The sequence below is a fragment of the Theropithecus gelada genome, chromosome X (assembly GCF_003255815.1).
Source record: "Theropithecus gelada isolate Dixy chromosome X, Tgel_1.0, whole genome shotgun sequence".
In the NCBI taxonomy this organism is placed as follows: domain Eukaryota; kingdom Metazoa; phylum Chordata; class Mammalia; order Primates; family Cercopithecidae; genus Theropithecus; species Theropithecus gelada.
In genome coordinates this window covers 68,714,337-68,726,755 of record NC_037689.1, presented here as the reverse complement: position 1 = coordinate 68,726,755, position 12,419 = coordinate 68,714,337, and the positions used below count along the sequence as shown (strand labels likewise).

The window sequence follows — 12,419 nt, the reverse complement described above, 5'->3', positions numbered from 1 at the left end:
TCCATTATATGGGTATTACCACGTTTTGTTTATCCATTCATCCATCAGTTAATGGACATTTAGGTTGTTTCCACTTTTTGGCTATTATGAATAATGCTCCATGAACATTTGTGTACAAGTTTTTGTGTAGGTACATATTTTTAGTTTTCTTGGGTATATACCTGGGAGTGGCATACCTCTGAAATATAAAGGTAACTGTCTTGTTTGCTTTTTCACTATTGTGAAATACAGATCCTTTGTATATTGCCTAATCCCATTGCTGTGGTATATCAGTATACTGTATAGTTTCTTGTTTTGTTTTGTTTTGTTTTTTACCATACTCACCATATAATTTTGGTAGATGTAACTAACATACAACAGGTAAAATAAAAAGCCTACCTAACTTTTAAAAAGGAATGTTATATTGTACATTTTACTAAAATGAAATTTTAATTAAATTGTGCGAGTGGGCCATAAAAAAATATTGAATGTTACCAAACTTTGCAGTGTTGGCAAACAATGCACCTCACTTTCTTATATTATATTTAGTACCAGAAGAATTCTGTGGTGGGTATTTTATTACTTACTTATTGCTGGATTGAGAAATAACACTATTGGACTTGAATATTGCATACCTTACAACAAGCAAAAAAGTTAAGCTTGAATTTAAAGTTCTTTGAGTATTATCTGCATTAAGAAGAGCCTTTGGGGATTTATTTCTAAAGTCAGTTGATTGCCTATTAAGTCTTTGTTAATTTCGTACTTTCCATAACAAAGAATATAGAATAAATCTTGTTCAAGTTGATAGTTTACCTCTTAAAACTGCATGCCAACATCTTTAATAATTTTATCATCTGTGAACTTAAAATATAGAATAAGTTCAGTTAGTACATTTCAAAATTTCTCATTCTGAGGAATCTAAGTAAAAATTAATGAATGCATTAAACTTAAAAGTATGAACCTTAAGAAAAGGTAGAAATGGAATCAGAGAGAATAGTATTAGTAATTTCATACTTAATGCTAAAATTATGGTACAAAACTATTGAGAAGTGGTGAAAAAAATGTGACTTTCATTTCATGAACTTTAATTTTGTGAATAATAGTTTTAACTCAGCTTATCCCAGAAGGAACTGCGATCACTTTAAACTATTCATGTATAATAAAGCAGAATTTATAAAATGAGAGTATTTTTATTATTTTATTAATCTACCATAAGTTATTTCAGCCTAAAAGTTTGTATTTTGGACACTTTTAGAAGTTTTTTTAATATTCTGTTTTTAATTAAAGAATGAGAATATAGTTTTTTTCTGAAAACTTAATGATAATTTTTTCTATAATGTCATTTTTATTCAACATTATTTTATAAGAGAAGCTGTTAAGCCGGTGATATCAAATACTTAATCATTTTTTTTATTTTAATTTGTCCCATTGTCAAAAACGTTGCCAAAAGTTTAGTAATATAATTAGGAGCTGTGATGGAATGAAAATATGTAGTCTTTATTTTGATCATTTGGATGTTTTCTTTCATAGACAATAAGCTATTAAAATTTGTAAATAGGATAGAATCATTTATATTTAATCACAAAGTTAAAGTAACTCTGCAATGTAAAAATAAATTTTGATATGTGTTGTTTTCCACTATGTTGAAAGGCCTAAGGAATATTTTTGAAGTTGTATGTATCAAGTTTGAAACTGAAGTAAGGAAAATCTAGACTTTGACCCATTTAGACCTTGCTGAAATTGTTTTTAGGAGTGCTGAATTAATAGCTTTTTAATGCCACTTTATTCTGTTTTTAATGGTTCTGCAATTGTTAGATGTATGTAGGGGCTTCACAATTTGATGTTTCATATTTAGTACTGTGATATATATAATGAGGAGTAGATTTTCAATTTAGATTACATTTGTGTTTTTATAGGAACAGCATTAAAATAAAAAATTATAGGCATATAATATTTAGGAGGAATATATTGTTTGAATATTATTTATGGTCAGAAGACAGAGTTTATTAATCTATTCATTGCATAGTTCATGCATAATATTCATGTAAACTTAAGTGTTATCCTAAAAGACTATATAGTGGAGAATCAAAAATTTTAAGTATATTTAAAATGTAAGAAATAGGCCCAAATACTGTTGCCTTATCTTTATATATGATTTACTTTTAATAAGGCAAAAGAGGGGGAAATACCCATTTATTTCCCTTACATATAATTTTGAAGTAAAGCATACATTGCAAAATCTAGATATATACAAAATTTATGACTTGAAGTTGTCTTCCATTGACCCTGCAGAAATTAGAGTATTTACTAAGATTTTATTTCCATGATTTATGAAAAGCCCTTTTTATAGTCATTTAGGTGTTCTTTGTGTTTTTTTTTTTAATCCTAGATCTTGTATGCTAATTTGTTTTAGAAACAACCACTATTTAATTTGGGAACTGTTGTTTATGTGAACTCATTTTATGAGTAATATATGTTTTATGTTCTTAATTTTTCTGTTATTAAATTTGGTGTTAGGATTTACCTGAAAATGTTGAAAGTGATGAAATATGAAGCCATTTTAATTAAAGCTATATGGTTAAGTATTTTGTATCCATTAATTGAAATCTATAAATAGATTTTTATATAATGGTGATTATGTAATATAACTGATCATGTATACTGTTTCTCATGAATCTTAACACTTTTTTAATTTTTAAAAATAATTTTATTGTTATAGATTTATGTTGCACATGTACAGGTTTATTACATGGATGTAATATTGTGTAGTGGTGGGGTTTGGGCTTCTAGTGTACCTATCACCTGAATAGTGAACATTGTACCCAATAGATAAATTTTCAACCCTCACAATCTCCCCTCCCCCCGCCTTTTTGAAGTCCCCAATGTCTATTATTCATGAACCATAACACTTTTAATGGCTTCATAATAGGTTATTAAGTGAATACAATAGGTAGGTGGTTAACATTATTTCACGTTACACTTTCAGCTTAACACCCAGTAAATGTCAGTGGTAATTTTTCTTCTTTTGTTTTTTGTCAATGGTACTTTTTGACTGAATTAATTTTGTTTATATTTTATAGTGGATGATGTTGGAGAGAAATTAGAGCATATGGGGAATACACCATTAAAAATTGGCAGTGATGGTTCACAAGAAGATGTTAAAGAAGATGGGTTTGGTTCAGAAGTAATAAAAGTGTATATATTTAAAGCAGAGGCTGAAGATGATGTTGAAATAGGTACAAATACTAATTTTAATTTATTGCTCTAATAGGAGTTATAATTTATTCTGTTTTCTGAGGACTAGTTTAAAAACATTCTCAAAGCATAGTTTTTTATTATATGTTTCTTTGGGGATAATCTACTTTTAAAAATTGTATATGAATGTAAAGCAGGAATGCAGAATATGTCATTCTTCGATTCTTTCAAACATGAGTAGAATATTACAGCAGAAAATATCAAAAACAAATGATTGGAGAGGATTTGGTTTAGATTAAGAAACTATAATGAGTGTTTACGAGCATGGATTCTAGAGGCAGGCTGCTTGGGTTTTAAATAGGTCCTGCCACTTATCTAAGTGACCTTTGATAAGTTACTTAACCCCCTTCTGTCTGTTTCCTCATCCATAAAATGCCCATAATAATAACAGCTACCTAGTAAGGCTGTTGTGAGGGTTAAATGGGTAAATACATATAAAAGACTTATATACTGCTTGGCGTATAAGTTTGATGTAAGGATGAACAATTGTCATTTCTCAGTGATAGCTGAAAATTTAAAGTATAATTTATAGGAAAATGTTCTTGGCACTTTGAAATTTATTTTGGAATTTATTTTTTTCTAAAGGGAAATATTTCTATATATGCTCCTTATTAATTTAGGTGATTATTCCATGATACTTCTCTATTTTAATATGTGTTTTAATTTTTAAGGTGGAACAGAAATTGTCACAGAGAGTGAATACACCAGTGGACATTCAGTAGCTGGAGTGCTTGACCAGAGCCGAATGCAGCGGGAGAAGATGGTTTACATGGCAGTTAAAGATTCTTCTCAAGAAGAAGATGATATCAGTAAGAAAATAAGGGCACTGTAGTGACTTATCAGTAGCCATCATGCATTCTTTAAAAAAAAATCTCAGAGATACAAGCACTGTATAGGAACAAAGTTCAATAAAATAAGCCTGACCCTTTGACCCTTTGCTGTAAATAATTTAAAAGAGAAGGGTCCTTTTGACCATTCATTTGTACATGTATTGTTCAAATCACCAAACATTAGATAATATATCTTAATATACTATACTAGAAATACAGAGATGAGCAACATACAGCTCCTGACATCAGTGAAGCTCATGAATATGTAATTATTGAGTACCTACTTTCTGTGCGTTACTGAATATGTTGCAAATGTTATCTCATTTAATTCTTACCACTCAGATATGAGATAGGTGGTATTTTCTCTGTCTTATGGAAGGAAAAAAAAGATTCAGGGAAAACAGTTTATCCAAGATAATTCCAATATTAAGTGTGAAGGGCAGGATTTTAATGGTTATCTAACTCCACTGCCAGTGTTCTTTCCACATGTCAGTGGGCACTGTTGGCTTCTCTCTGGATTTAGCAATGGAAGGGCTGATGGTTTGTTCTCCTGTCACTAAGGGGTTATCTTATGTAAGTATGCTTCCAAGCCAAGCTGCCAGGAGTTTGATTTCTTATGCTGTTGATGGTCTCCAAGCAGTTGCTGCTTAAGGTTTTGTGGGGCTAAGTACCACAGGACGATCAAACCTCCTCAGGTTTCCTTTCCTGACATACTGCATGTTTCCTTATAAAGACATTTTACTCTCTGCCTACTTTCTCCTCACCTCAGTATAGGAATGCAGCCCTTTCCTAAGGCTATTCCTGTCTTCTTACTATGCTGAGAAAAACACAATGTTGCCTTGCCCTAGAAGGGTAAGAGCTTCCATTTCACTGCATTAACTTGACAATATTGGGCTTTACCTGTGCTGCACTCTGATACCTACTCCAAGTTTCCTTCCCTAGAAGTCATAGGGTGCTGAATTCCACCCCCAAACATGAGTAATATATTACAACTGAAAATACCAGAACAAATGAATGGAGAAGATTCTGATGGATAGGAAAATAGTTTAATCAAATAATTTCTATTTGGTCTCTAAATTCTTTATTTTTTTATTCATTGGTAAGGAAAGGGGCACAGTAGGAGATGAGAGATTGAGGTTTAACTTAACTTATACCAGAATTCTGTGGGAATGTGGGAAACTTAGACCAGTGTCTGTTTTTGGTTAATAGAGAGAAGACAAACTTGGGAGAAGAGGGATACTTTTTTCCCATGTTTTCCCCCACATTTCTTCTGTAGTCATCCAGGATCCCAGTATGTGAATCAAAGGAAAAGCAAAAATTCAAGATAATTTTCTATTTAACAGGTTAAATGTAAACAGATTATTTTATATAAAGTATATTGTGGCTCTCTAGGTTTAAATATTTTTTTTCTTACCGCAATATTGTTTTGTTAAATGAAACTCATTAATGCTTTCTCTCCTCAGTAGAATCTCTTAAAATCTGGCCTATTGAAGAGTGTCCACATATTCTTGATCACTAGCATTATATACATATATAATTTTAATTTTAATTTTAAATTTTTTTCAATTAGTATTTTTGATGATTTTTTTATTACATGTATAGTACTGCATTTCATTTATAATATAGTATATGAGATAGTATGGACCACTTTCTAGTATTATTTCTATGAGAAATATTTTCTGAGTCCCAGAAGACTGTCAGGCAAATAAATGTATAATGCCTGGTAGAATGTATGATCATTCCATATATTTCAAGCGCACATGTTTTTATAAAATTTTTAAAAGCCATTTCCATAGGACTTGGTTCTAAGAGGAGAATAAGAATTTTGGTAAATGATTGTCTCCTAGTGGCACTAGCCTCCAAAAGTGCCTAATATAAATTGAAATTAAATTTATAAATTTTTAAATTAACCAAACTGAAATTTGAAAGTTGAAAGATTTACATTGTTTGGAATTTTTACCCATTTATTAAATATTTGGGGTTATAAACAAGCAATTATTTCTAAAATTTAGGTTGCGCTGAAATAGCAGATGAAGTTTACATGGAAGTCATTGTAGGGGAAGAGGAAGGAACTTCTCTCCCTGAGATTCAGCTTGAGGACTCTGATGTTAATAAAACAGTTGTCCCTGTTGTCTGGGCTGCGGCATATGGTAGGATACTGGCATTTTTTCACCTGATAAGTACATAACATGTATTTACTCAGCCTATAAGCCATTAAATAAGCTGTGTGAACGCCACCATGAATTGGCTAATATAATAAAATGTTTTACACTGTGGACTGATTCATCTCTAGTTACTTTAGATGATTTTCCTACCACACACCTTGTACTATTTAAAATGAATCTTGCTTAATGCATTATGTTTTTCAGTATGATCTATTTTAAATCCTACCTGTATAAGTGAGTGCCATAAAAAATTTTATTTTTCTAAAATAGGAATATCCTTTGAAAATCGATCCTTCCTCTTTTGGAAAAACTTATTTCATTTATTAACTCTACAGATGATAAGGTTTTGGGGTTTTGAAAAAGAAACAGAAACCCAGGTATGCTCTTTTAGAAAGTATATAATGAAAGGTAAATTTATCAACTTATTTTTTCCCTTTCAGTCTTATTTTATTTCATTCCTATGTAATGTACAAGATGGTCCAGGTATACTTTTTACTTTGAAAAATTTTGATGTTCAAATGCATTAATTTATCTAAACTTGGTTCTTCCAAAGGTTCATTCATTCAACAGTCATTTATTGAGCATCTTCAAAGTTGGGGGTACACTGCAGAAATATCTACCCAGTTTTCATTTAAAAAGTAAAATTGTTCTAGATGTTGACAATTCCAAGGATGCTGACAGCAGCCCTTATTTTCAGTATGTGACATTATCTAACCTATGGGAGTGGAAGAACGCAACAATTTTTTTTTAACCCAAGGAATGGTGGGCAAAGTAAGATTCTGTAGATTAAGATGTGATCCACTAGTAGTCATTATAATTAGCATATCAGTTTTTAATTAGTCTTTTTTTTTTTTTAAGGAGATGAAAGAAGAGTCTCCCGAAGATATGAAGATTGTCAAGCATCAGGTGAGAGAGCATTGTATATGAGATGTGAGTTAAAGGTCTGACTTTATATACTGCTTGGTAAGTAACAAGTTTGTGTCTACAGACACATTTGTTGGACTCTTACTTGCTTAGTCATACCTAATCTAGTTAGTTAAATAGGAGTTTGCCTCTTTGAGGAATTAATTTATATGTGGACATAATGTGTGTTAATCTGTAAATGCAGTTCAATTTAGATTTCCCTCAAACTTCAAGCATCAGGCAGTTTACCACATGGACCATAACAGGTTGCTATGGAAAAAATAAAATAGAAATTATTTGGACAGAAAAGTAACAATTATTCATGATATCAACCCCTTGTTAGTGTTCTTTTCGGGGCAGAACTGTTTTCTTAATTTCTATGGCAACCAGTGCATTTATATATAACTGTTATATAAAACCCATGTGTCAGCTTAATTTTGTTTTAGTTTTAATAGACTCTATATAGTGTTATTCTCTAGTTGATCTTCTTGTTAAGTTTTCTTAAGCAAGGAGATACTTTCTTGTGATAACGTGTCATTGTTCTGTTTCTACCCTTGGGGAGTGTTTGACTCTCTAAACTTAAGTGTTGATTTCGAGAAATTGATGAGAAGTATAGATCACAGCATATAAGTTAACCTGACAGTTTTGTAGGTCTACATTTTTTAGCTAAATTGCATAAAACCACAACGGATTTTTGAGAACTAGGATTTTATTAAGTACTTAAATTGCAATAAATTGCCTACCATATGTTAACCCCTAAAATCAATATTAATATGTAGTACTCTTTATATCAAGTACATTATTCTGAAGCATATCTACAAGAGATCTGTTTTGTTTTTTATGCATTACACATAATCACCATAACTATAATGGTTCACTAATATATCTACATTTCTTTTTCAATTAATTTCATCAGCCTTCATTGGTTAAAAAAAAAAAAAGTTGGTCTGATGCCAAGATTTTGTTTCAAATTCAGTTTCTTTTCTTCTTCTTCTTTTTTTTTTTTGAAGAGACAGGGTCTTGCTTTGTTACCCAGGCTGGTGTCCTGTAGCACAATCATAGCTCACTGCAACCTTGAACTCCTGGGCTCAAGCAGTCCTCCCATCTCAGGCTCCTAAGTAGCTGGGACTACAGGTGCATGCCACCATGCCTGGCTAATTTGTTTTTTTGTAGAGACAGGATCTTATTATGTTGCCTAGGGTGGACTGAAATTCCTGACCTCAAGCAATCCTCCTGCTTCAGCCTCCCAAAGTGCTGGGATTACAGGTGTGGGCCGTCATGCCCAGCCCAAATCCAGTTTCTTATGTTACATTCATCTTATCAGTTTATTCCTGATAAAATTGAGATATTTTAAATTTAATTGATGATCAGACTGAGATATTTTAATATTTAATTAATATTTAATTAATATTTTAATTTCACATGATATCTTATTCAAAGTGTTTACACATATATGTCTTTACTTGTGAGTGAGAGAGAGCAAGAGTGAGAGAGAGAAACAGAATCATAAGATGGATATACTTTGTGAAATTTACTACCACAGTGGTAACTTGGTGTCATGTCATCTATAGTAACTCATCCAACAGAACCAAAAAAGTATAAATGTATGTAATTTAATACTGTTTCAATTTTTTTCCAGGAAATACTTTGGACTCAGCATTAGAAAGCAGAAATAGTACAGCAGCACAGTACCTTCAAATTTGTGACAGCATTAATACAAATAAAGTACTTAAACAAAAAGCCAAGAAGAGGAGAAGGGGAGAAACCAGGCAGTGGCAAACAGGTAAATACTTTGCTTTATGAATATTATAATTATTTGAGATGTGGAAGTATTTTTTTGTCACCAAAGAAAAATATCTGTGGTTTACACGGCAGTTCTACTCTCCACGTACCTGTTTGTGTATGTTATAGATAATTGGTTTTTGTTTTTCATATTGTGTGACTGGTACTTAATAAAACTATGATTGTTTGCTCTTTATTCCAAAGATACTTTTACAGAGAATTTTCATGTTGGTTTAACAATAAAGGGTACCTGTTTTTGGTATTCAAAATATATATGATACTGCATTTTGACATGTGAGTGGTTCATAGTAGAGTGCTGCTCATTACATTTTAGTGAGCTACTTTGCATAAATTGCTTTTATTATGTATTTGTTATATTACAGAATTTTATTCAACTAATATAGTTTTCACATAGTGAATGCCAACTAGTTTTGGCACTTTTGTTATAAAATCCTTTAAAACAGTCTGACCAAATGTCACAACTTTCTCTTTTCTTTATCTAGCTGTTATAATAGGTCCTGATGGACAGCCCCTCACAGTGTACCCTTGCCATATTTGCACAAAAAAGTTTAAATCCAGGGGATTCTTAAAAAGACACATGAAGAATCATCCTGATCATTTAATGAGAAAAAAATATCAGTGTACAGATTGTGACTTTACAACTAACAAGAAAGTGAGTTTCCATAACCACTTAGAAAGCCATAAGCTTATAAACAAAGTCGACAAAACCCATGAATTTACAGAATACACACGAAGATACAGAGAGGCTAGTCCACTGAGTTCCAATAAACTTATTTTAAGAGACAAGGAGCCGAAGATGCACAAGTGCAAATACTGTGACTATGAGACTGCAGAACAAGGACTATTAAACAGACATTTGTTGGCCGTTCACAGCAAGAATTTTCCTCATGTTTGTGTTGAGTGTGGGAAGGGTTTTCGACATCCTTCTGAACTCAAGAAACATATGAGAACCCATACTGGTGAGAAGCCATATCAGTGTCAGTATTGCATTTTCAGGTGTGCAGATCAATCAAATCTGAAAACTCACATTAAGTCTAAACATGGTAACAATTTGCCATATAAATGTGAGCATTGTCCCCAAGCATTTGGTGATGAGAGGGAGCTTCAACGTCATCTGGATTTGTTTCAAGGACATAAGACACACCAGTGTCCTCATTGTGACCATAAGAGCACCAATTCAAGTGACCTTAAGCGGCACATCATATCTGTTCATACTAAGGATTTTCCTCACAAATGTGAGGTCTGTGATAAAGGTTTTCATCGTCCTTCTGAGCTCAAAAAGCATAGTGATATCCATAAGGGTAGGAAGATTCATCAGTGTAGGCACTGTGACTTTAAAACATCCGATCCATTTATTCTTAGTGGCCATATCCTTTCAGTTCATACTAAAGATCAGCCATTGAAATGTAAAAGGTGCAAGAGAGGATTCAGACAACAAAATGAGCTCAAAAAACATATGAAGACCCATACTGGAAGGAAGATTTACCAATGTGAGTATTGTGAATATAGCACTACAGATGCATCTGGCTTTAAACGACATGTGATATCGATACATACAAAAGACTATCCACACAGGTGTGAATTCTGCAAGAAGGGATTCCGAAGACCATCAGAAAAAAATCAACATATTATGAGGCACCACAAAGAGGCTCTTATGTAATAAGATCAATATAAAGAAAGAAGCTATTTAGGAGATATGATATGCTACTTGGGAGAAAACTCTCACTAACTGTCTCACCAGGTTTCAAAGCTTGATACTAAACCATGACTTTACATTCTTTGTATTAAAGATCTTAAAATATTTGAATTCATGGGGGATCCCATAGCCCTTTGAAAATTACTTAAAGAATTTAAGCAGCACTATAGTGGTCACAGAAAAACTTCTTAAGTATCTATGTAATAGTATTATATGCATACTTAAACTACAGAGGGGAAAAGCAAAGACAAATACTTTATTTGGCTGATTATGTTAGATACAAATGTTTCTGAAAAGAGAATACATAATTGAGTTTAGCGATGCTTTGCTATAGCAAGCAAACCCACTTTTATGCAATTTTAGAAATGGGGCGGGGCGACAAAATGTGGTCATTCATCAGTCACTTAGTCATTGAGCCTTTTATATTGTACCTGGAAATTAAATTCCAGAAACAACAAAAGTTTTGTGTATTCATTAAAAGAAAACTAACTGGAAAGCAGGTTAGATTAATTCAGTACTATTAAAAAAGAATTCAGAGCTGTTAATATTTTATCACAGGATAGGATACTTAAAATATAGCATTCTGTGCTGAGGTCTAAGGTGAAGTCTATAAAGATTAAAGTTCCCTTTTTTTCTGATGTTCAAGTTGATTGTTGTTCAGTATGGCATATATGACAAAAGTATATTTGAGTCAAATGTGGCTTTCGAAACGATGCAACATTAGCGTTGCAAACAAAATCAGCACTATATTTCTTAATGATCTAAAGATTAAATTGAGAGAACACAGTTTTCTTAAATATTATAATGTCTAGAGTTTTTTTAGGACAGTCTTAGCAAGTATGATTGTTCTAGTCTTACTTGCTCTAATGTTTAAAGGTGCAATTTTATGCCATTATTGAAATTGATTTTTAAAATCTATATACCATATTATTAACATGCATTTTCAATACGAGGCAGTGTTTATGCAGTATTTAAACAGAGCAATATGCTGCCAATAGAGTTTGGAGGTGGATATTTAGTTTACAGTGTATAAACTTAAAATATGCATCCCTTTAACAACGCTTTGTGTTAGCATGCTGCAAATCAAAATGGCACTTAATATTAAAAACTGGTTTAGGGAAATTTTATGAAAATCCTGTTCATAAATGTAATGCATATGATATGTACTTTTAAGTTTTAGTTGCTTCATGTTTACATTCAGCTGTTTACCATAATTAAAATGTAATTTTACTTCATGCTATATTGTGGCTTTGTGTTTCAAATAATGTTCACCTTTCTGTTTTTGCACCAGATAAGAATCAGTTCCTTGAGAATAAATTTTTTATCTTTCTTAACTTCAGAATATTAAATTTGGAATATCTACTAAAATTGTGTGTTATGTGGCTGTAAATGATGTACACGCTGTAAAATAAGATCGCTACTGTTATGTGGGATTATTATTTCTAAATGTTACTCATTGAAATGAGCATACAATAAAAAGCATTTATTGCACTTCATGGTTTTATGAGTTTATTTAAAGTTGCAATATTTTGTATTAAAAGACTTCACTTCCGATTTATCTTAGGCAGATTGGTCCTTTCTTTAATGTCTTGCTGAATTTTGTTCATTAACAACAACATGAACTAGGAATTTAAACAGTTATGATGACTGTGTAATGCATATTTCTTAAGAATGTATGTTATCTGCTAAAATCATAATGAAATACTATAAATAAAAGTGTCCATTTTAAGATCTTAGATTTCATATTATAGAGAAAACTAAAAGTTCTTAACTTGCTTAAATGATACA

The 12,419-nt window shown here is 31.7% G+C and overlaps 1 protein-coding gene across 4 annotated transcripts in view; it reads left to right on the top strand.

Annotated features, from left to right (window-relative positions):
- Positions 1–12,125, top strand: part of ZNF711 (zinc finger protein 711) — a 28,987-nt gene extending 16,862 nt beyond the window's left edge. For 3 of the 4 annotated variants that reach the window (XM_025372387.1, XM_025372386.1, XM_025372388.1), the window contains 6 exons: positions 3,060–3,215; positions 3,906–4,043; positions 6,077–6,214; positions 7,088–7,135; positions 8,772–8,915; positions 9,418–12,125. In XM_025372387.1, coding sequence (XP_025228172.1) covers positions 3,060–3,215; positions 3,906–4,043; positions 6,077–6,214; positions 7,088–7,135; positions 8,772–8,915; positions 9,418–10,595 — 1,802 coding nt within the window. In that variant the 3' untranslated portion in view covers positions 10,596–12,125. The remainder of the gene's footprint in view (positions 1–3,059; positions 3,216–3,905; positions 4,044–6,076; positions 6,215–7,087; positions 7,136–8,771; positions 8,916–9,417) is intronic. The other variant, XM_025372389.1, reaches the window with a different exon arrangement.
- Positions 12,126–12,419: the final 294 nt, after the last annotated feature.